At 43.3% G+C, this 24,902-nt stretch overlaps 1 protein-coding gene across 8 annotated transcripts in view; it reads right to left on the bottom strand.

The window, feature by feature from the left end:
* Positions 1-2,269: 2,269 nt before the first annotated feature.
* LOC135368403 (vinexin-like) overlaps positions 2,270-24,902 on the bottom strand; it is a 65,052-nt gene continuing 42,419 nt past the window's right edge. For 6 of the 8 annotated variants that reach the window (XM_064601628.1, XM_064601624.1, XM_064601626.1 and 3 more), the window contains 20 exons: positions 23,927-23,944; positions 21,135-21,204; positions 21,016-21,048; positions 20,445-20,504; positions 20,324-20,384; positions 19,804-19,891; positions 19,681-19,724; positions 18,173-18,339; positions 15,099-15,152; positions 13,258-13,373; positions 12,023-12,111; positions 11,796-11,927; positions 11,386-11,500; positions 11,197-11,307; positions 10,656-10,776; positions 9,627-9,666; positions 9,153-9,210; positions 9,008-9,084; positions 8,110-8,291; positions 2,270-7,082 (listed from right to left, as the gene is read on the bottom strand). In XM_064601628.1, coding sequence (XP_064457698.1) covers positions 8,123-8,291; positions 9,008-9,084; positions 9,153-9,210; positions 9,627-9,666; positions 10,656-10,776; positions 11,197-11,307; positions 11,386-11,500; positions 11,796-11,927; positions 12,023-12,111; positions 13,258-13,373; positions 15,099-15,152; positions 18,173-18,339; positions 19,681-19,724; positions 19,804-19,891; positions 20,324-20,384; positions 20,445-20,504; positions 21,016-21,048; positions 21,135-21,204; positions 23,927-23,944 — 1,623 coding nt within the window. In that variant the 3' untranslated portion in view covers positions 2,270-7,082; positions 8,110-8,122. The remainder of the gene's footprint in view (positions 7,083-8,109; positions 8,292-9,007; positions 9,085-9,152; positions 9,211-9,626; positions 9,667-10,655; positions 10,777-11,196; positions 11,308-11,385; positions 11,501-11,795; positions 11,928-12,022; positions 12,112-13,257; positions 13,374-15,098; positions 15,153-18,172; positions 18,340-19,680; positions 19,725-19,803; positions 19,892-20,323; positions 20,385-20,444; positions 20,505-21,015; positions 21,049-21,134; positions 21,205-23,926; positions 23,945-24,902) is intronic. The other 2 variants (XM_064601627.1, XM_064601625.1) reach the window with 2 other exon arrangements.

Genomic DNA, 24,902 nt, shown 5'->3' with positions numbered 1-24,902 from the left:
TCTACGAGCGAAAGAAACCGCAATTTGCGCTTTCCCTCTCCTCCTCAAGAAGCGCGACAATGCGGGAGGGCCTCGGATTGGTCTCCTCGAACGATAGGCCGCGATGACTGGACAAGTCGTTTGAGGAGACCAATGACAGGCCGCGCCGCATTGTCGGCCGTCTTGAGAAGTGGAGGGAAAGCGTGAATAGCGGGTTCTTTTGCTCATCAATTACGAATGAATCCCGTTCCTTTTACATTATTGTCAAGGTAACGGCACCTTTCATCCGCGAGAAGAAAGGCTAGCGCAGGCTGTTCAAACAAGATCAGGCAGGTCATATGCTGTGCAGTCTTTAAAGGAAACACGCTACTTGGATTTATGACAATTTTGGATCGTTTCTGAAGGCGCACCTTGTGTATGCAGTACGTTTTTTTTATTCAGTGTTATCGCCGCGAAGCAACTGTGGCTATGAGCGGCGTACAGACGTGGACAGATGGAGAGAGGACAGCAGGAAACAGTGGGGGACAGGGTGATAGTACGCGTCCTCGGCCCGACTTCAGGGGGAACTGTGCCGACATTCGCCTGGAAAGCCTGCCGGTAAAGCCAGGGAAAACCTCAGACAGCCTAGCCGGTGCGGAGATTCGAACCGGCGTCACCTCCCAGTCTCGACGATATGCAGGATGTTTCCAACAGTATCCTCGGCGAACTCTTGCTAGGACTTTCGAGTACTTCGATCAGTTTTCGGTCGCGTTAGATTGAATTTTCTGAACTGAACTCCGAACAACAACAACAACAACAACAATAAATGATGACGATGAGATGGGGTGTTTCACCGCGGTGGTGCGTTATCCTACCCCATTTCACGGGAACATTATGTGAAGATGATGAAGGAAGGATGAAGACACAAGAAAGAACTAAAGCGCCTGGAGCGATCCAGTGGACGACAGGAAGTCCATGAACAGGTGAAGAACCCGACGATGGAGCACAGGAACTCCAAAATTCGCCAAGTCAACCTAACTATTTCTTTGCCACAAATAATAAGGGAATTGCCGATTTACCCAAATCCATACACAAAACATGCTACCTAGTGCAATGGTAGCAGCTGGAAAAATTGTGCGAAAATTACTGAGTCGCACTCACTTCTCTGTTACGAAGCGATGCGAGGAGGTGGTGGGTGGTTACAATGCCGCAGTTATCTGAAACAACAGTGAGAAGGGAACAGGAAGGTACGGGTCATCGTGTTCTCCCGCCGTTTCCGGAAACTGAGGGCGCCTCGAAACGGCGGTTAAATTTTTTTTTCAGCTATTACCATTGCAGTACAGTATGTAATTTGTAATTGAATGGGATAAATCCGACATACGCGTTCCGTTTCTAGTTTTTTTAAAAAATCGTTACACTGACTTGGCGAATTACGGGGTTTAATGCATATACAGGGGGAAAAGCCGAAGCTCTTTGGCTGCACGTAGAACGTATAGAGGCCCAAGAAAACCGAAACAGCTGTCCAGTGCTGGCGTGGCGACGTTTGCGACTTGTAAACAGGAGTTTAATGCAGACAGTCCTATTTCTCGCGACTGAAAATTGATCAAAGTGCTCGTAAGTCATGGAAAAGGTACGCCGAAGATAAACACTATCGATTCCAAAATTTCCGGAAAAGTTTTTCTTTTCTTTTTTCATACAGTTTCGTGGCACTTAGGTGAAACACCCTGTACACACAGATACTTTCAGAGTGGCTACCTATCCGGAACGATTTCGCGTACACTTGAACATATATGGATCCCCCATCCTCACATCCGTTAACTCTGAGCAACAGAGGACTCCCAAACACGTCACACTACGTGTCACAACTGTCTAAATACAGCGACGAGCGTTACCCAGCAGAAGAACAGATGCCGTTTGAGGAATTGGAGCTCCACCCATGCGGCCACTAATGGCCACTTTTACTGATTTACTACAACTACACCGTACTACAACGAACTGTGGACGGCAACAATAACAGTTATAAATGCTCAACAACAACAGCAAGAAATTCTAATACAGATTACTAGATCATTTCAAATAAATATGCTATGTGGAGTGCGGCAGTATCAGCTATTTTTAGTCATGTTCTGTTAATACGAAATTCGGATACAACGAACTAATTTGCGGTTCCCGTGCGACTTCGCTATAACGAGGTTTGCAGCTATCCAAGTCGCCATCGTCGTTCTGCTCTTTGGCGTATGTTATGTCACGTTGACCATGCGCAGAAACCCGAAAGAAAATTGCAGGAAGTGAATTAAAAACAGTTCTGTGATAACTGGTACCTTTCTTTATTTGTATTCAGAACTACACGTTCACAGTATTTTACGCTTTCTGCTGACCAACAAAACGATAAAATACTCTAATAAGAATAACACATGTCCACGATAACTTTCTTTGACTAGATTTTTAGGTATAAAATTGCAGGAAAAACTAAAATACTGCAACCGATTTTTGGGCTACAAAAATGCACAGGCACTTCAATAACACTTTGAGTACCAGCGAGTGTACACAGGGGTAGAATACTTCTCATATGAATATAGTGCTATTGTACATAAATACATTTGCATAGAACTATCGTACAGGACACCAGCTACTTGACGTGCATCAGGTTTGCTGTAGGTGCTACTTGAATACAGGTAACGGCTGCTCTTTACAGGAGCATGGAAGGGCAAAAAAGAAATATATCAGGAGTACAGATTGGGATTGCAAGCCGTGGGACGCACATTCTCACGAAATGTAGAGTGCCGCGGACAATCTTGGTGCGCAACAGAGCTTTCAATCTCGCGGGTCAAAAAAAGCTCCTTCTCTCGGCTGTCAGTCTGTGATGTCACGTCGTCCGCCCAATAGCGAAGCACGCGCCATCTTTTATTTTTTTCGGTTGTATTTGGCGCAGCTTGCCCGGCGTCTGGAGCAGAGCAGTCGACCGGCCGCCTTGCACCCGCGCCGTAGCAGACGATTCTCGGTAGCCAATTAAAGTGCCTGGATGATCTGACGTCACAACACGCGAGGAGGAGCTGGGAGAGAGCGCCACCACTGCGCCCACTTTTATTAACTAATTTTCGCGCTAATTTTCTTGCGTTCATATCATGCAGTAAAAAAAGGAACACATGTTGGAGGAGCCTTCCATGCTCCTGCTCCATGAGAAGGAACAAATTCAAGGAGAGGACAAAGGTGCTTCAGTGAACACAGCTCTTTTGTTTTTTTTCATAGCTGTGTTAGAGGAACTCTGGAGGCAGTCCAAAATGCTTTTAAAATTTGGTAGAAGCTGCAATTTCAGTCGTGGATGCAAGCTGAAGAGCACTGACAAGAACACGCCACAATGATGCAATGTTACGTCAGAGGTGTAATGCCTACAACGCGCTATAGCTGGATGTCATTACATGCCACAGAACCTTGCATGCATGACATCAAAGGCTGAGCTAGATTTGCAGTCTTTGGAAATCAAACAGTATTTCCTCCGCTGGAAGCACTTCTCAAAACACACTTTTAGTGCTAGCATGTTCAGCTTGAAGAAAATTTTTGGACATGGTTCATGGCTTACTAAAGGAGACAGACGTCTGCTTACGTGCTCTCTGACAAAACAGCGCTTCGATCCTCAGATTGTTGGCCATGTCACTGCAGTGGCGCTAGGCAGTGATGATCGTAGCACGTTATCGAGGAACCCAAAAGGGATGTGACACATCCACAGGAAGACAAACCGTAAGAGTTATCTTTTGATGACAGCAATTTCCGGTTATGTGGCGAGACAACTACGATCATGAGCGACGTCACACTGGCTGTACATGAATCAATTCTGCCCGCCTGGGGGGTTTTACTGGGCAGTGAGACCCCCAGCACAAAAAGCGTTATTTAACCCCTTAGGTGCCAACGATTAGCTGAGCTTGGTGACGGCTTCCTGGTTAAAAATGATTCGGAGCTCATCCACGACAATTTTCTGTGTTCCTCGACACCATGAATGAACTTAGTTCGTGCGACTCATTTTGCTGCCCTGAATACGAAACGTGTAAAAATGCACGAGACATTTTGTAATACTGACCAAACCGTGTCACGCCTTGAGGCACTCAGGCCACCGCAACCTCCCCCAAACACAGAGAGCCTTATGTCAGCAGTTAGGCATAGCAAGCAATCCAGCTGTGAACTATAAGCCATAATGCACAGCAAGGCTCAAAAGAGGTCACGACCACAAGGTGCAATGCTATAAGTGCATTTTACGTTTCTGAACCTGACTAACCTCGGTCACTGATTTGCAACTATAAAGGAGTGTGGAAAGACTCGAGTACAAACATCTTGGGAGAACTAGAAATTAGGATTATACAAGCCCTGGGGCGCACACACTCGCACAAAAACTACGAGTGCAGCGCGTAATCCTGGAGCGCAAGAGAGCTTTAAATCTCGCAGGTCAGAAAACCCGCTCTCCTCGACTGTGGATCTGCAACGTCATGTGCCTCACCAATACTGAGGCGAGCGGCTCCTTTTCTCTTTCTTTCCTTTGCAGTAGCGTTTTGCGCTGCCCCTCTCCCATCCCGACTAGTCGCTCGCGCTAGCAGATGATTCTTGGTGGCCAATGAAGAGCCCTCTGCGACCTGACATCACGAGACGCGAGGAGCCACTTGGCGAGGTAATCTCTGCTGCGTGCTCTCTTGCAAAGCAATTTTCTAAGTAAATTTGCACTGCCCAAAGGAAATATTTTGCATGACGGTTCCTGTTGGTAGCATGCTCGTATGATTCAGTGAAAAAAATATGTGTTCCAAGTCTCTTCCATGCTCCTTTAAGGGACAATACCTGCACCAGAAATAATGCTGCGGAATGTTAGTCAATGAGTGTCTCAGCGTGTATCGTATGAGGCACATCCAGAAAGTAAGTTCCGTGCAAGCTTATTTGTCAACTTACTCTCTGGGGTGCCCCCCATACAATGGCACTTGCGGCCTTTACCACCTGACCATTTCTCGGTAATGTGCACCGGTACAAACTTTCAATACGGTATGCAGCATAGTAGGCACTGACTGCGAATGGTACTGGCAGGTCAGCGAGTATGCACAGTATACAACATTCAAAGCATAACTGCACAATCACTATCGTTGCAATGCGATCTTTGGCACCACTTGCGACACAGCACATTCCACGGTCACAAACTTGCACCTAACTCCATCTTTCTACCTCAAAATCGCTAATGAGTGCCAGTAGACTCTCTGCAACCATGTACAGACAGCTAGAATTCCCTACATGCAAGAAAGGCAAAAAAAAAAAGAAACATTTAGCACTCAACAGCTGCAAAAAAAAAAACAAGTAGCATGGTATATAATAGAGAAAATAACGATGCATACAATGGATGGAACATTGTATCACATGATACTCGGTAAATTTGAGGGAAAGAGCATTTCAGAAGCATAAGGCAAGCCTACACTATGCTGGACGGGTACTAAAGTTGGCATTGTGCCAAGAATAACTTTGCTATTGCCAAATCGTTTTGGGAAAAGGCACACTTGCTTGAAGCACACACAGGTATTGTGAAGCAGCAAAAATATACTCTTAGTACAGGAAGCTTCAGAGATTTTACTTACAAGCGTTACTTGATGCTACTAGTACACTATTTAAACCGAAGTCACTTCCACGAGCATAGCAAAGTATAAAAATGGTGCTATGTTTGGAATAACAGTGTACACCTTCAATACCATTTGGCATGAACTGAAAGCTAGAGAGACTAAAAGAAGATATTACTTGAATTTCTGACATTGCAAGTAAAATACTTCAACGCACTGAGACAGGAATAACCTCAATGCTCATGTTTCAGTGTTGTCAATCTACCCTGCTGTTACTTTTTACTGTGATTCGAAACCAGATGCAAGAGGCTTAAATTTGAAGGGTCGCAGAACTGATGTTACAGATTTCGCGTTATTTCTCTCAAACACCCAAGATTTTACTTTTTGTCCACCTTTAGACTTTTGACTTGAGGGCGCTGCCATATCTAGAAATGATACATACAAAAAAGAGCTCATTTAGCAAATGCAATGTAGGCACACGAATCTGGCGTTCCAGCTCGGACAAATTCATACCGTACGTATTATACACAGATGTACCAGATACGGCAGCCTATCAGTTATACTGGAAAATATAATTTTGTACTTTTACATTCTGAAGTCCTGTAAATGCAATACGGCGCTTATGAACAGCAGAGGTGGCTGCTCGTTGCATGTGCAACCTGTCGTGTAGAATAAATTACTTTGTACATCACAAGCAATGAACTGTACCCACTTTCTCATGGCGTCACAAAACGGATACTTTCTGTACAAAGTGCCACAGTGACCATAAAAACATCACTTCTCCCCACAGGATACCTCCCTATAATAAATAAGCTGCGCGTCCCTTAAGACATCGTATACTATAACCGTACGTAAAATGCTGATCACAAACATTTGACATCTCGGGGATACTGTCACAGTTGTGCGCTCTCTCACGTAATAAAGATATAACAGTGCATTTGCCAGACGTTGCTTAACATTACACGCGTGGCAGTATCGTCTCAATGTCCGAAGACACCTTGTAATTTCACAGGTAATATATGGGGCTATCGCTTAGCTAATAGCGATAAATCTCCTCTGCTGCCGTCGAGTACCGGTTTCATTGGCCGCGTTAAATGGATTCTACAGTGTGTGACAATGAGGTAAAACATCCATCAGTGTAAATACTAAAATCTTGTTATTTGTGTTAATGTCCCGTAAAAACTTTTCCGTGCGAATAAAAGGGACAGAGTCAATTCAAACACATTTCGTAAACTGCTTCAGCCAGACCAATGATGTGGCTATGCGTGTGCAGATTTCAACGGCCCACACTTGGAGTTAAAAGTTCATTAGTAGTGCAACTGATGCATAATACCTGATGTATTACATATAATAATAATAGTAGTAATAATAATAATAATAATAAACTTCAGCTTTGTACAATGTGACTAAAACATGACTTGGTATACCAGGAACAAACGCCTACTGGGCAACGCCAGTATGATACCCAAACCACATTTGCGGTTCGAATGCCATCTTGTATGGTGAAGAAATGTGACGTGTCCTCCGTCTAAGAGTCAGCAAGTGCTGGAAACAAAAAAAAAGGAAGGACCTAAAATTTTAACCCATCTCTTTGGGGCTTTTACCGCATGAAACACATTGTTTGCTACAGCACTTGGAATTGTCTGCTAATGAGAGAATGGTTAAAAAGCAAGCAAGCATGCTTGCACGGCTTCCCCGCTCTCAAACTCTTCCGTTCTGCTTAAGTTTGTCGTCTGCAAAATAAACTTCTCAGCTGTGTCCGAGACTTTGTTTGTGCGCATTTTTCTTGTCATCCCTAGTCTCAGGTTTCTTGTATGGATTGTCTGCTATGCATGTATTTGTTACATAAAAAGTTGTCTCGTAACGTGTCAAGTAAAAAGGCAGCATGGAAAGGTCCACGTTGTAAAGAATTCTTAACTACAGGGTTAGTCTAGCCAACGTTACGCATTTCAATCGCGTCGTAAAAATAAAAGGCGGGGTTTAGCCTACCACACACTTTGAAGACTGATAGCCATTTGTCTGAAGTTTTATTGGAATTTTTTGCAAGCACTATCTCGCCCCATGCATTTTCAATGGCCTATCTCACGCAAACACTGCCATTTTTTCTTGTGTCTGCTTCACATTAACATCACCATTCACACTCACATCACGATTCACATCACTACAACGATGTGACATGCCCATTCTGACGTTATCCACTAATCCTCTTCTTGTGTGTGTTGGCGCCACCTGTGTGTGGCGAAATGAAATTGAAGTGCACACAAGAGAAAATGGCGGATTTTGAGTGAGATAGGCCATAGAAAATGCATAGAGTGAGATTTTTCTCGATTTTTAATTTTTCTTCTACAGGACCATAACACTCACAAAAAATTCCAACAGAACTTAAAACAAATGGCTACCAGTCTGCGAAGTTTGGAGGTTGGCTAAACCCCAGTTTTCTATTTTTACGATGCAGTAGAAATGTGTAACGTTTGATAGACTAACCCCGTAAGTAGTACTACTACATAAATTATCGAAGTTCTGTTGCATGCTTTAGAAACGTCACGAGGTTTTGTGTGAAAGATGAACGCACCTGGTTATTTGTCTTATAGACGTTCCACATAATTTCCAGGGAAGGTACCAAAGAGTCCAGTCTTGAGTGACGATCCAACATACCACCCATCATCGCACTTTTCTATGACATACACTGTGTCCCCTTCAAACAGCTCCAACTCATCTTCGTTCTGGGGCTTGTATGGGTATAGCACCCGGTAGCTATAAAGGAGGTGAAACATTTTCTTGTATTGTTGGCTGACGCACTTTTGAAGTAGCACAGAAGTCATTTTTAACACCCTGTTTTATTTGTATAAAACTGCTAAGCGGGCCAGTAAGATGCACCATAAGAGTTAATTCGCCCGTAGAGATCAGAATTATCGCAGAAATTGAATTTAAAGTAGGCCACAAAAAGCCACGGCGGTGGAGAGCAGTATCAGCCTATGATCTACCTGGGACCTTGCGCTGACGCTACAGGGGCCACGCTCGCTGATTGGTCCAGAGAAATGTTGTCTGCTACTCGGCTGTTCGGGGTTCCGAAAAAGCATTGCTCCTGGCTCGGTCATGATTCGGCCGCTCCTTCTATCCCCAGTTGTCTGGGACAACTGGCAAAACTGGTTTACAGCGGCAAAGGGACAGGGCACTGACCCCCACTGACCAGCGAACCAGAACTAGTTGCCCCTGTAACGTCATCGGCGGCATGACATAATACTTCTCCTCCTCATTATACACGGAGTGGCGAGTTAAGGGTGAACGCGCGGAGCCATGTTTATGTGAGTTTTTTTCTGGGAAACAGATTGCACACATCAAAACCTTTCGCGCTATTCGGTAAAATGACACGCACACTTTCATCAGCCGTCTTAATCTGAGAATTTTTTGGATGGCCCTCAGTACTCCTTTAAAGAAGTAATAAAGCATTTTAAAATGCAATAACATACGAGATTGGGTCATTGTAGGTATCTATGTGGAGGCCAGTGCTGCGTGTCATGTCCCTGGGTTGGCTAGGTGGAGCATCCTAGGAACGAAATGTGAAAACCGCAAGTAGATGCAACAACTGCATCCCACTCATACCAAACTACTGACCTCATAGTTGTAATGTGCAGGCCTCTTGTGCAAAGAACCGCCATTAACAAGCGGGCTGCTGCAAAATGGCCAAACGTAATAACGATATAAAACATGTGGTTGGTCACGCAGCAAAAGCAATAAACAGAGCTATGCATGCCTATGCTACAGTGCCATATACAGTGCTACATACAGTGCTATATATACAAGTACAAGTACCACTTAAACATTCTTTTGAGTATACTAGTACAGTTTTTTTTAAAGTTAATAATGCTCACATTTATCAATACTACATGTCTTCTTTCGAGTTCACAAATGTGAGATACAGCCTGCGCAAAACTTGACAGTTTTGTCATTTCTCATTCAGTGACACTGCTAATGATCAATTAGAGGTTGGGAAGTCAACCTTCCAATCACTGTTGCTGGGTCAGACATAATGCAGCCTACACTGCATAAGAAAGCATTAATGCCAGAGTAAAGAGCAAAGTTTCTTACTAGACAGGGCTTGCAGGAGGCTTGGGGGAGATGGAAGAAGCTATAACAGATAAGAGAACACATTGCCATAAGTATTCAACATACATAATTACAACCTTCATTTTTATGTTTTAGTGCTTCGATACACTACGACAGATTGTCTCTGTGCAGGGGAGAGGGAGAAACCGTGTGACAATGTGCCTGTGCACTCACAAAGCAGCAACAACGGGGGATTCGTAGACGGGCACGGGCCCACAGAAGAAACCACGTGCGCCTCAACCTTGAGATGTCACCCTTTTATTTGAGATAAGGACCAATGAGGTTGCTCCACAGGCAATACGAGAGAGAGGAAAACTGGGGAGCTGTGGAGACAGCTGGCCTACTTGTGTAGCGTATACCATTGCTCCTGCTACATTCAAGAATTCAACCAAGTAAATACGAGTTCGTGGAGGAAGTCACGGGCATGAGAAAGAATACAGATGTAAGACAGTAACACACACGTTCCCCACAGCATTAGTACAACAGGACATCACTGGTGTGTGACTTACGTACGCGTTACGTTGTAAAAGTGCTGTGCAAGGACGAAAATTCAGTGTATGTATCATTTGTCTTAAATCTGCCACTAGCACTCTACGCCCAGATAGGGCGTGCAGTAGTCAACTGGTCCCTGTGCGCCTTTTGTAGGTGATGTGAAGTAACAACTAACCGCAAAGGGAGTAACAACTAACCGAAGAAGAACTGGCACCCAAACAATCGGATGCTAAAGAACCTCAATATCTACGAACGTGATGTGCAAAGGGCAACTTCCGTTTTCAGTAAGGCCCACACATATGAGGGGGTAAGCTTAGCATAGATTGACACCGGGAGGTGAGCATTCGTGATATATGCCCCTTATAATAACGATATGTACGAATCAATAAATATCAGGTGCAACCAAGTACATGGGCGAAGTGTGACACCTTTCATCTTTGACATCCATACCCGACGACCTCTCGGACTAGGTTTGGGATACCTGCATGTAATTATAGCAGAAAACAGTGAAATACATACCAAGTTCTTGGGGCTCCGTAACCACGTTCACGTACGAGACAGGAAAGATGCCTCTCTTGTTGCCAATGCGGCCTTCGTACCAATTGGCATCCACTCTACGCATCAGCACAATAGTCTCCCCCTGCACGAAATCCAACATTCGCATGTTTTTACAAAAAAAAAAAAAAAAAGAAACATAGAAAGAGAGAGAGATAGAAAAAAAAGTTGGGCACGTTTGGAGAAGCCAACACTGATCTCGAATCCCTGCCTAGGAATCGAGCATTCGGTTGGCACATCCCTATTCGAGACCTTTCTGTTTGTTCTCTTACAACTACAGGTTTTCCCGACGATTTTAATCCGAGTGCCAGCTAAATTAATCCGTGCCCCATAAAGCTTGCATGGCACATGGATTAATTTCGATGGCGCTTGGATTAAAATCGGCGGGAAAACCTGTAGACTAGTGGCTTCGTCCTTCTCTCCCAGATATTCAACGGCGATATACAGCTTTGCCGGATGATGGCAAAAGAAGGAACCTTTGAAGAGAATAAGCACTGGAACGTACCTTGAAAAACGAGAGCTCTACGGGCGTCTGCGCACAGAAATTAAACTTTGCCCGTGCCAATCCTTCGAGGGCCTTCTTTGGTTGTAGCTGTGCATTTTCTGGAGGGATTACCTGAGGAGGAAAAACAGGCACTGTTGCTCTCGGTGACACATTTAAGGGTGTTTCGTAGGTGACCGGCTCGTGCAATACCTCAATATAGCTGACGGGGAAGATGCCAACCAGGCCGTGATGCTCCCCTTCGTACCAGTTTCGATCGAGCTTGCGAATGATGTACACCAGGTCTCCTTTCCTCAAATTTAGCTCTCTAAGTAATGGAACAAAACTCGTAAAGACCACAGTATATACCGTTAAATCTTTACGGTACATCTTTTATTTATTTCCGTACATAAAGTTAGCTCCTCTGAAATGGAGCAATGAAGTTGAATTTGCTGACAGATGTTTCAAGGAATGTAGCCCTGAGTCAAGTGCGACTCGTTTAGTGCCAATGCAGGGAATGCACAGACAGGCGGGGGAGCGCAATGAATGTACTCTCGGCCCACAATATTACGCATAAACAGGCAAGTATCTCCTCCACTGGTAAAAGGTGGCGCTGTGCTTACTTGGAAGATTGTGCCGTGAAGTTGTACAGGACGCGAGCTAACGTCCGGGTGGCATGCGACCGAGAAAACTTTGGCGACGTCTGAAATGTGTTCTCGTAACGATTGAGGGGTATGGGAGACTTCTGTGAAGGACTGCAAAAGAGTAGCACAAATAGTACATACAAATGCACGAATGCCTGAAACACAGGCAGGATGCGAAACTTAAGACAAACAGTGAGAACACATACGTGAAGAAATCATTGTGTCGTCGCATTTCCCTCTCTGCAACCTGCTGCATCTGCTTTTTGTGAAATTCTTCTTCGTAGAATTTTCTCATCTGGAAAGACAATAATTTTGTCACGCACGTCGCAGGTACTTCCGCGTTATTGATACCCAAACCCAATTCAAGGCCTGATTGCATATCCTAGCTAAACCTTGAAGATTTATATGCTTGAAGCTCATGCAAAATCCTGTTTATGTGTGGCTGGGAATAAGGGCGCTGACACGCGAACCTGAATACGTAGTCGCATCATTGTTTCCAGTCTTACCGTGTGTTCACAAGAGTGACATTCCCCAGAATACTACGGGGGAAGATGCGAAAAACGTCATAGTTTTCTGCTGTCATGTAAGCGCGAGCGCTCACGTCGTGTCTTCACGTACACTGCTAACCGTGGGGAATGTGCTGCGACACAACCACAAGATATTCCGTAGCAGACGACAGGAAAAGACGCTGACGGTGTCGTCTGCTAAGTGCGCGATACGCCGGCCACTCCCGATATTCTTGCACCGCGCGAATGCTCAACATAACACAGGACGGAACTTCGGACTTTTCAGAACTTTTCCAGTGATGGCCAGTAGTTAACTACATGTAGTTAAACTACTAGTTAAACTACATGATTGTAGTTAAAAAGCAGTTATCAACTACTTGCAGAAATGTAGTGTGCAACTACTAGTTGAACTACTGTTTCGAGTAGTTAACTATAGTAGTTAGGCTACTGCAGGTGCCAACTACTTCCGATTTCGCCGCAAGCTTTACGGCACGATTGTGCTTCCGAATTTTACCCTTTGCTACTTGTTTGATGAGAACGGAGGTGCAGAGCAAAGCTTGGTGACTCATATTTAGGTGTCCAAGAACACTATCGAATGGGATTGATGTTGATGGACAACGTTAAGTAGTTAGAGATGTAGTTAAAATACATTGCAGTAGTTAAAGAAGTAGTTTTAACTACCTCCCCTGAAAAGTAGTTGAACTACTAGTTAATCTACTCCATCGCAAAGTAGTTAGTAGTTATAGTTAAACTACTGTAGAAGTAGTCAGTGGCCATCACTGGTGTTTTCACTTTTTCTTCCACTAGAATTTCCCGTGACGATGTCGCTCGTGTGAATACACGGCTAAGCTCTGTGGCCTGACCTTAGCGGCAACCCCTGCACTGTAGCTTGCGACCATAAGCTCTGTATTAAACGTGAATTATACGGTACATACGGCAACCTCTTGCCTCCGACGAAGCTCGTCTTCTTCCACGTACTCCTTCTCCAACGTGTGCACGGGGCTCTTGTAGTGAATGTTCACCTCGGTGTCCAGGTAACGATGTAGCTGAGCTGTCACATCATACTTATATCAGCGCTGCACGTGTTGCGGGAAAACACACACAAACAAACGAGAGGGAATAACGCATGGTCCGTCATGTGCTGCAATGCTCCATCACGTTTACTCCCTCAGCACAGTATACCATTTGTGATTCAAGAGACCTGTACTCTCAAACGTGACACTGTTCTGTTTCAAAACGACTTGGCCCTTATATTTGATTCTATTCTGCAAATGATTGAACTGTCGGAAAGAGCAAAAATGTGGCAGCTCAAGGAAGAGAACACTCATTTACTACCATACTGACCCTAGAGAGCAGATACTGTTCACAAGTTCGTTGACACCCAACAAATGAAGCTGAAGGAATACAATTCATTACTTAGTGCCCTGATTTTGGTGGCGCACTTCATTGTGTGTGATCTTCTGTACTGTGCTATACAAGATTTGTACATTTTGGATTTCTGACAGTGGAATTTGTCCAGAAATGGACTACAAAAGCTCTAAGGGGCTTTCGCTACATATGTTAACCGTTAAGTTAAAAACGACTGATAGAGATGGAATTTCGAACATAATGATGTGCATAACAAGTTTAATGCTATGTGCAAGAATAACCGCATCATTTCAGAAGTGAGAAAGTTATTTGAAAGTTGTGCTGTACTGAGACCAATTGATTGGGACAGTATAATACAGGATAGCGTCAGAGTTGGACACTTTCATAAGAAGCCTCCAGAATACAAGTTGGAAGTACTGGAGGCGTGCAGCGTAGAACGGATTCACATCCTCAATATTGGAATGTTGGACAAATGCACTCCTGCATCTTATGCACACACACCAAACATAATTTGCGGGTCTGCAATTGTCAGGCGCAGGTTGTGCACACGCAAAAATTAAATCAGTGTTACGTGAAGCAGGGTAATTTCCTATGGGCTTCAGGTCGAGTAAGAGTATGAGTAGTGCACATACTGCAACAGCATATGTAGTTACAGGTTTCGTTTTGTATAGTTTCATGCAAGCGTAATTATCAATAAGAAGAGCAAAGAAACACTAAAAAGTGAGAATACTCAGAGAAACATGTGCAGTAAATACTGAACGATTTACGGTGACTTTTTTACAGTGATAGGATGCTCAACGGCTTCCATAGGCATTACAGATCCTAAAGTGAATTCTATGAAGAATTCTAAATTAGCCCTACAGGTGTGGGCTTGAGGTAAGCACAAAAACCTGCCTGAATTACGCGCTTCGTAATCTAATTGCAGAAGTATTAAAAAGTAAGGATACACAGAATAATTGCAGTAAATATTGAATGATTTAGGGTGATTTTTATACACTGACATGATGCTCAGCGTCTTCCAGTCTACATGAGCCCGCAAAGTGTGGGTTTGCGGTATGCACAAGAACTGCTTGTGTGTGCCTGAATTACATCCTTAGGATTTATTAGGAAATGCAATTATCCTCAGTGGTATAAAATAAGGTTCACAAACAGTTCTAGCATGTGTTTTACTCTCCCAGCAGCCATCTCTCTCACTGGAACGGGTTTGCACACTTCACGACAAAACCTAGTCTTTCCAAGATCACACTGTGCAGTACTGGCAGGGGTTCTTAGAGAGTAAAAGTATCATTGTTGTTCTGTCACTGTCATATACAATGCTAAAAATGAATTATGAACTAAAGATGACATACAAAAGCAAGAATGTACATGTTCCAGGAAACAAAAGATGCAACTGAAACAAAATGCCTACCTTCATATTCGTCGAGATCTGAATTGTCCGGGGGGTACGGTCCAATAACTGGTTCTGTTTGACACAACAGATTGGAATGGTGGTGTGAGGCTTACAAACAAAACAAGTGCTGGCATGACAGGAAGGGAACTTGAGCTGTTGCTTTGAAAACGCTGAATAACACATTATGTTACACTTGCATGAGGCTATGCTCTCTGCCTTTTCCCGGGTCCACAAGTAGGAGCTTGTGCAACACACAAACAACAAGAGGCGATTGATTGACAGAACAAAGCACAGCACAAATTATGCCTAGAATGTCTGCCACATTTACTATGAGCACCGAGAGGATTTTTAGTTTAGTCTGGCATACAGATTGTCCTAATGGCAAAAAACCACACACACACACTGTTTAATCTAATGTAGTACATACATAATAAATATATGCAGTGCCTATTAATGAGCAATCAATACCGTTTTATTCCAGTGCAGTTTTGACAAACTATAAAGTGAATCCAATGCAATTTTAGGTTCCTGAAGGCACTGCCTCACCACAGATCATATCAAATCTCCTAGTCATCAGATTTTTCTCCTGCAGGACATGAAGTGTGTGTCTCGCTCAGTGAAAACAATTCATCAAAAGACAACTCTTTTTTCCTCTGGCTCACAGAAAAGTGTGGCAAAGGTAAGGTAAGAAAAGCCGTGCAGTAAGGTAAAGTTGGAATATCCGCCTTCAGGAAAGATGAAAGGCTGGATGGAAGTAAGCAAGTGAAACTCCATCTCAATCATGTCGACTCTTCAAATCACTGTACCCTACTCATGAAAGAAGAATTTATGTTTATGTACCATCACATGAATCATGGGAGACACCTTGCTGCGCCTCGCCGCACGTTCGCTGTCACGTGATGCGGGTAATGTAAGAGTCTCGTTCCAAAATATTTATGAAAAGGCAAGCATCAAAAGCATCTCAGGGTAGAAACTTTGAATTAAGGAATTTCGAATTAACGGGATTGCACTGTACTACATTTCTTGGACCGGTCTAAGCAATACTTGAACTTGCGAGTTTTGAGGTTGCTGAACCAAGTAATGCCTAAGAATTACCTTGCAATAACATGAGAAAACAGAATGGGATGCTCTCAGTTGGATGTTAATATGTGCAGCTAACATCTTTTTTATAACATGCTAGGCAAAATTTTAAACACTGTACTTCTGCCTTTTCCTATTTTTTCATGCTTTAAGGGTACAATTTACACATAGAAACAGAACACAGTAGCTTCAGCACAAATAGTTTCAGGTAGGAAGGGATAGAACATGAGCATACCGGGGCCATGATTTGTACAAACAGATCTCTTGAGGGTCACAAGGAAGTACACCATGCCTTATACTCTACATGTATGCCATACACTGCCTTACACTCTACAGAGTGCAGTAACTGTCAACGTGCATAATTAGGCAACTACACAAGATGATTCGATGAAGGAACGAAATTATTGATGATTACAAAAAAGAAAAACTAACTAAGGATGATGTTGTCCAAACCAAGGATAGAAGACCAAGCTCGGCCAGAACTGCCTTTATAGTCAGCGATGTTCGATGCCGGAGTCGCATATTATTGTGCATTATTTCCTGTTTCTTGGGCCTTTGCTTTCTGACACCATTAAAAAATAATGTGATTTCATGAGCGAATTTTTTGCGTGCTCACATAAGTGTGTGTAATGTTAAGCAAAAAGTGGTTCATCACCAGACATTCCAGTAAAATCAGAGCATTTAGAATGGATAAAGTTAAACTGTAGTTCGAGCTAATAGGTCTGATATACAGTCGCAGTCTGATTTTTTGGACTCTGAAGAAACAAATTTTGCTTCAAAGTCAACTTTTCTAAGCACTAGCAGGGTGGAAAAATTCGTCAATACTTTCCTAACAGACTTCCAGCTCTGCCTGATAACATCAGCTTCTATTTCCCGTAGCCACATTTCGTCACTGTACACTGACAGAGGCACGGCCATCACCACCATTCCGCAAGTCGACTTCACCTAACGGATGCGTGTTTTAGGTGAAGCTCACTTTACAGCACTGTTGCGCGACTCTCGGGCGGACAGCAGTGCTGGGATTTCTGAATCATGCCATTGGTCAAAAATGGAGGCGCAAAAGTGTTTACGACCGACCTTTTCTACACAGACGAATGGAAAATGAAGAATCATTGTCTACTTTCTTGCCTCAATATTTTAGTTGGTTGAATTCTTTCTATACGAATTTCGGATGATACAAATTCGCTGGTTGTGCAAACAGAGTCTGAAATATCGAGCAAAGGGGCTGTACGGTGTCCGAAATTTTCGACATTCTTATACATCAACTCTATGGGGCCCGTAGCCGTTCCGCTAACAAGTCCGAATAATCGGGTATGTCCGAAAAATCGGTCAGCGACTGTAACTCTTTGAAAATCCATCCTTTTAGTTACATGCCACTGTTAGTACATGCCGTTGCCACTTGGCCGTGTTGTCTCGTTAGAGCTGGCTGCTATAATCATGTCCCCTTTGTTAATATGCTTATCGTGCTGGTAAAGCCTTCCCACTTTCAACATGCCTCAATTGTGATACATATGTGAAGCAGGAAGTGAAAGAAGCAGAGCTTTCTGAAGCATAAGACATGTTCATTGCTTAAAGGCATCAAGATCCACATACCAAAAGCAGACACAGCACAACACAACACCATCAGAGGCATCAAATGCAGACCAAACCCAAATTATCAAAAGCAATGGGAGCCTTTTGTTCTTGCGATTCAACAGAACCAATGTGCAAAAAAATCTCATTGAGGACTGTCCTGCCATTTGCTTGCTACAGAGTTTCAAAGATAGTTCTTACAACAGCGATATCATGCCCGTGAAGCGGAAGAGAAATAATGCTGGGACAACACCACTGTTGCCCAACTATGAAGGACAGCAGAAGAGACAGGGCAGCCTTCAATATGAGTCCTCAAATTTCCCACAGCTTCAGTCAGGACAACAAATCCCAGAGTTTCCTTGAAGTCAACAATTTGAATTCTGCTTATCCTTTTAACAAGGAGCTAGCACAAAGGCAACCAAAATGAAAGTTTATCTTACCGACTGGCTTTCGAGGAGCAGGCTTGCCCAACCCTTCAAAGGGAATGTCCTCTCCACGTTGGATGGCCCTGTACCACTCCTTCTGCTGTTTGGGATCCAGGTGGTTTATGGAGCGGCCAGACTTGTGGATTAGTGTAGAGTCTGACTCGTACCCGTCACTCATTGTGCTTTGCAGAAAGATGCAATATATTTTTTAGTACACTCGCTACAAAGAAAGCACAATGCACGGTGAAGAATGCAAAACTCAAAGGAAAGCAGCAAAGGCCTCCTCCATAAATTTCTCGCATATTGTGCAACAAGTAACATGCGCTCCTGCACAAGAACAGTGATAGTAGTAGACCCGTAGTGTGTGAGAGAGGTCTCTGATCTGCACACTAGAAAGCCCTCCCCTCCTTCAGAGTGGACATAGGTGAAAGAGTGATGCTGACATCACTTCACAATGTGCAGAGTCTGTTGCAAGTAGGGTTGCCACCAGGCTGGTATTATACCGGCATGGCCGGTTATTTGCGCACTCTGCCGGTTTCCGGTAGGAAGGTGATACCGGCAGCCTTTTGCCGGTATTTGTGGCTCAAGACCTTTCATAAGGGCTTTTACGGGGTTTTCCCTTCAACATTTCACTACAGCTTGAATAAATCTGGAGCACAGACTCCGCAGTCACCAGTCGTTTTCTTACTTAGTCATTATTATTATTATTCATTGTTATTATTGTCATTGTTACTCTTTAAGTCTTATGTTCGGTGGGGACAAGAGCAGTGGTTGTGCAAGGCTGTTAGTGGTTGTGTCGAGCCAGCTAGAACGTTCCTCACCCACTTTCCCTTTCCCACTAACCTTTCCTCCTTCTCCTCTATTACACCTCGTCTCCCTCAGCTCGGGTCCTAAGCTCGGGCTGGGCCGGGTAAAGCTTTCTTTTTGCGGGCCTGGGCACGGCTGGGCTCGGGTCTGACATCATGGGCACGGACCTGTTCATTGCCTCTCCTAGGTCGGGCTTGAGCATGTGTTTCTCCTCTGTTAGTTAGTCACGGTCAACTTTTACAGCTCGCTACACTGGGCTGGGCCGGGTAGCCTAGAAATTCTTCGGGCTTGGGTGTGGCCCAGCATGGAGCTAGGGGGACGTGCTGGGTAAATCAAAGGAATGCCGGGCTCGGGACGGGACTGGGTCTAAGAATGCGGCCCATGCAGCGTTCTAGGCTGGACCTCCTAAGCCAAGCTGCACAATTAATGGCTGCTTTTTCGGGGTGTTATTGTAAATTTTAGTACCCGGTGGAATACACAAGCGCAATACAAGTGCAATGTATGTACTGCACATGTATTATGCATGGTGGCTCTCGGTAGCTGCTTTAATGAACGAAGCAGGGTTTTGAGCAATGCAAAACGTCACTTCCTTGCTCCTTTAACACAGCGAAATTTTATATGTGTCTATTCATGTCTTAAATAACTACCACAGCTCCTACAAAAGTTATCAGGTTTCCCGTCGTTACATTGGTGTGTATAGTAACTATGGAACTCACTAGCTTGGCTTTGGCGCATCCAGCGGAGGCAAGAACCTAGAAACCTGAAAGTGGACCAAGCGACAAGGCTTAGTCAAAATTTCAATCGAACATTAACCAAAACAGGGACAATTTTATTTTTACCACAGCTTCACGATCGGCAATCGAAGAATGCCCAGGTTCGTACTCTGTGATGCTCCTTGGTTGAATCTTGAAGGAGTCAGTAGAGAAACTGTGAAAGACCATGTATATCACAGAATGCACAGTGCTTTTCTCTACCCTAACTGTGTATTCACACAAGTGACATTCCCATAGAATATTCTAGTGGAAGGAAAAGCAATAAGAAAAAGTGTTCCTGGGGCTTCCTGGGGGGTTAAGAAAAAAAGTTCAGCGATGTGTTACGTGGAGCATTTGCGCTGTGCTGGAATTTTGAGACAGCACTTGGCAGACAACAGCATTTGAATCTTATCCTGTCGTCTGCTACAAAATATACTGTGACTGCACCACAGGATATTCCACGACGCTGAGTGCTCGCGCTTATGCTGCAGCAGAATGCTGTGGCGTTACTCGCATCTTCCGCTAGGGTATTCTGGGGAATACTGTTCATGTGAACACACGGTAAGAGAAGTATCGCAGTAACCTTCGCCAAAAGCCAAGACCTCACCTGCCGGGAGCATTTCTGCTGATCGCCCTCTTGGCGCTTCGTCCTCCAAACATAGGTGTGTCTAGAAAGAAATTTTTTAAGGTAAGCGAGCACTACTCAACGATTCTACTGTGGAATACACCTTTCTCGGTGTTCCTGCTGAACTCGGGCTCTGACATGTACCCGTCTGTGTGTCGATTTCCTAATGTGCGACAAAAATTCAGTACCATCATTATCCTATGTGAATACAAAAGTGGACAGAAAGAAAAGCAGTGCATTTCCTGCGCGCATAACCGGGTACCCGCACGAGGGACTTTAACAGACGATATGTTGGCGGAGGAGAGCAAGGAGGAAGGCAGGCATCAAGAAGTTATTGCGCAAGAAATGCCAAGAGTATGCAGACGACGCTGGAATAAGTGATGGAAGATTTGTTAGAAAATGGAGGGTGCTCAAAGTGTTGTCGCTAGCAGACGACATAAGCAGACAAGCGGCGGAAGAAGAAATATTATGTGGCTAGTGGTGGACAGAATCTTTTCGATGCACAAGGCCTATGTTGTAAGGTGCGATTACGGTGGGTGCGATGTAAGGCTCAGACAGTAATGTGCACTGACATAATTCTGCCGTTGTTCTTTTTGCACTCGCTTCTCTGCTGCTACCTCGCCCGGCAATGTCCCTCGTGCGTATACCTGGTACTAATAGGAATCTCAACGCACCTTTCCTCTTGTAGCCAACTGTGAATGACCCGTCTGTGGGAATATAAATTATATTTCAACACTTTATGACAGTGCGCTGGCTACGGTTGACAAAAAGCCACCGAGTGGTGACAACTCACTTTCTCCATGCTTGTGCAACCTCTTGAACATTGTCTTGTACCAGTCACTACCATATTCATCTTTGACATTCTGAAAAGAGGAACTAGCTGCACTTCAAAATAACAAAGCAAGGGTAAAAAGAAAAATATAAATCATCAAGTCAAGTTTTTAGACCTGTTTTGGTCATGCATGCTGAGAATAAACTTCAGACGCTTACGGGCAATTACAGGCAACGTATGTATGAAGTTTGTTATAGTGCCAATGAAAAACATGCGAGGTCTGTCTGTTTTAATGCTCAAAATTTTTATTAACTGGAGTGGGATATTAAGTTGTATGTGCATTGGTGAAGCCTATGCAGCCAACACAACTGTTATTATCTCACAAAACAATCACTTTACCTCTCACAGTCCATGAAATACTTAAGGAATTTTAAATGGCATAAAAGAGAAACATAATCTTGGAAAAGAGGTGAAAAAAAAAAAAACCAGCTGTTTAACTTGACTCTGAAAACCAGATATCTATCCCATTCTAAAGTGCTCTCTAAAGTAATTACCTCTGCTAAAAGAGAGAAATTACCTCTGCTTACTTAAAATTCTCGTCCTATTTAAGTATTAAAGATAAATGCAAGACCGTAAATAAGTTCCTGAACAGGTCCAATTATCATGTGTGGACTGATAAGATTACATATAACAATGCAACTTATCATAATCTTTCTGGTATCGCTGCCGCGCCTGTTCCTCAGTATGGGGCCTGACGTACAAGTCCCACTTAGACTCCTTACAAGTATTGCAAAATCGAGCTATAAGAATAATTTTTGGCATATCATACCAATCGCATATGTCGAATATAATGTTCAGTTCCAGCATACTTAACGTGCGGCAGCTGATTTCTTACAGCGTACTAAACATATCTTACACTTTTCTTAAGCCCGTACTATCTCAGCAGCGCTGAATTACTCGTAACTTAGGACTACTAGACACATACAGTGGGCATACTTAATTTACCCATCACTAAAACTAATTTCAGAAAGCTGTAGTTTCTTCTTCGTAGCGCTTCAGATGGGAATATTCTACCACCAGAGTGAATTTGCGAAATGAGTGAAAACAGTGTGAATTTACCCTTGTTCAAAACAAAAATTTAGCATTTTCTTTTATACACATAATTACACTGTTGTAGTACTCATTCCTTTGTACTATTGTAGTGCTATTTTAGTTTGTACTACTGTAGTACAATCATTATTATGTTATTCTAGTAGATGTAATACACTTTTTTTTATCATCATGGTTTCCTATTTTTTATTTCTTGCTCACGTGAATCTGAGTAATATTATTCTGTGTTGTTATCAGGGAGGATCCTTCAAAAGGGATTATATTCCTCCATGTACTCCGTCTCATATGTACGTTGATGTTTATTATCTTCATCTGAAATAAACCTCAACTTCAAACTTCAATTGTGTAATATGGAAGTCATTGTTTTTGCATTTTTGAGTAGGACTGACCCAAAAAGAGATTAGTGAGAACAGAAGTTCACAAGAATTGCCTGGGTCATCATTTGGTTCTTCGCTCCTACCACTAAAGGGGCAAATCTCATGTCACATTACACGCCATGACAGGCGTGACAAAGACCTCACTGGCTTTTACACCTTGTGTGAGGCTGGGGACTCTGCAGTATGTTGACTGGGCATCATGCAATACAGATCTTCAGTATTTAATACTGAAAGTAGGATACAGCATTCTCGGATACTGAAGTTCACTTTTTTGTGTGTCTGTGAGAAAAACGTGAAAAATTGCTAGACGTGAAAAAAAAAGAAGACTTCTACAGCATCTCACTTCTAATTTATCCGCTGCAATAGCATAAACCAATACATTGCCAATATATGACGGATGTTCAAGCCAAACCGGGACTTCTGAGTTTATAAAATCAAAAACAAATTTCAAGGAGTGGAAACTGCATTTATTTTTCGACATATTCCCCTGCTACATTTATACACTTATCCCAGCGTCTAACTAATGCCTGGCGAAGCATCAGCATAGGAAGATTTGTTAGTATGCCTGAACCATCCTAGGACAGCCTGCTTCACATAGTCACTTCAACTCTTCTGTGCCGGTCAAAAGCGGAAAGCTGTCTTGGTACGCAGCATGCGTTAACTTTTCGAAAACGCAAATGTTTGTTAATGATTGTTTCCAGCTTTCCCACAGAAAGACTGGTCTCTTGTGCAACTTCACAACAAGTTATGCTTCGATTATCCAGGATCAGGCGTTCCATATGCTGAATGTTCACAGGAATGACCGCTGTGGGCTGGGAACCACCACAGCCAGGATCATCACTGACAGAAGTAGGGCCGTCTTTGAAACGTTTATACCATTCGAATGCCTTACTGCGGCTGAGCATCTCAATTTCAATTTTCAATTCAATTCAGTTTTATCATCTCATCAGCAACTCATCTCATCACCAAACTGTGCTTGAAGTATTCCGTAGATATCCGTAGGTTTTACAGCTTCATTCACAAGAAACTTAATCACCACACGCTGTTCCATGCATGCACTAACACTGCCGTCTGCAGCCTTCATTAACGGTCTCTAGACTGGCCCATGACATGTGTGCTGCGTATCAGTAATAGCACACACTTGCCACTTACTACCGCGAGGAGTAATGCTACGCTAGTATATACCTCTTTTTTACCAGAAACATTAAGAGTCCCAGTTTGACTTGAACGCCCTTCGTATTTTACTTACACTATAGAGTTACAGTGATTACACATAAAAGCACAGAGGTGCACACACAGAAACATGGTAGTTATGGTGCATCTTACCTGCTCACCAAGTGCATCCTGATAGCCATGCGTGTCAATGTGAAAAAACACATAGGTTTCCGGTAAGTACTCTAGTACTGAACAACACACAAGTATAAAACACACCGTGCAGGGTATTAGAAAGCGCATATCACAATGTGGGAACATACAGTGCATAAACAAACAAGTGGTGGTTGTTTCGAGAATGCATCATTTAGCCACACGAACGATCTATAAATCTGTTTGTGCACACACTAAAAAAAAAAACTGAAGAAGAAAAACGCATAGATACGAATGACACCGGCAATCTGGACAGTTCAGTGACATGGAGATCTGGCTCAGCAAGGGTTGAACATATGAGACACGAATACTGTAAACGTATTTTTATTCACGATGTATTAATTTTCGTGAATTTTGTGACCGCTAAAGAATTGCGGAAAACTGTACTCGCGAACACAGATTGATGTTTACCCCGCGAAAGGAAACAGCCCTGGAACCACAAAATCAAATACACGTGAATAATTTTGCAAATGACTGAATGCGCGATTTGCGAAAATTAATACACCACGAATAAAAATATGTTTACAGTGTACGAAGGACATCCAGAAAGGAAGTTCCGACAGGCTAGTTAAAAAATTCGAGAGAACTTGTTTTCACAATGTTACGTTTTCGCTCCATTACACGTGTCAAAATAGATTTCTATGCAGTTTCTATGCAGCACTGTCCCCTGGACCCCACACAGCAAATATGAGATGTTGAGGGGAGCTCTATTGCTTTCAACATTTTAGACAGCAGGAAAGATGTGTCAATACTACTTTCTACCATGTTATTGGCACAAATTGTCTTTTTTGACTCGCTGAAGGACAAATAAACTAGGACGATGGACAAATCCTGACTGCAGTCTGGCACCTTCAAACATTTCCAAACAGAACTTACTTTCTGGATGTGCCTCATAATATGCAGTAGCACAGCTGTGCGTGAGGCCTGAAGGGTGCTT

Source organism: Ornithodoros turicata, chromosome 9 (genome assembly GCF_037126465.1).
Source record: "Ornithodoros turicata isolate Travis chromosome 9, ASM3712646v1, whole genome shotgun sequence".
Lineage (NCBI taxonomy): Eukaryota > Metazoa > Arthropoda > Arachnida > Ixodida > Argasidae > Ornithodoros > Ornithodoros turicata.
This window is presented reverse-complemented; position numbering and strand designations above follow the sequence as displayed.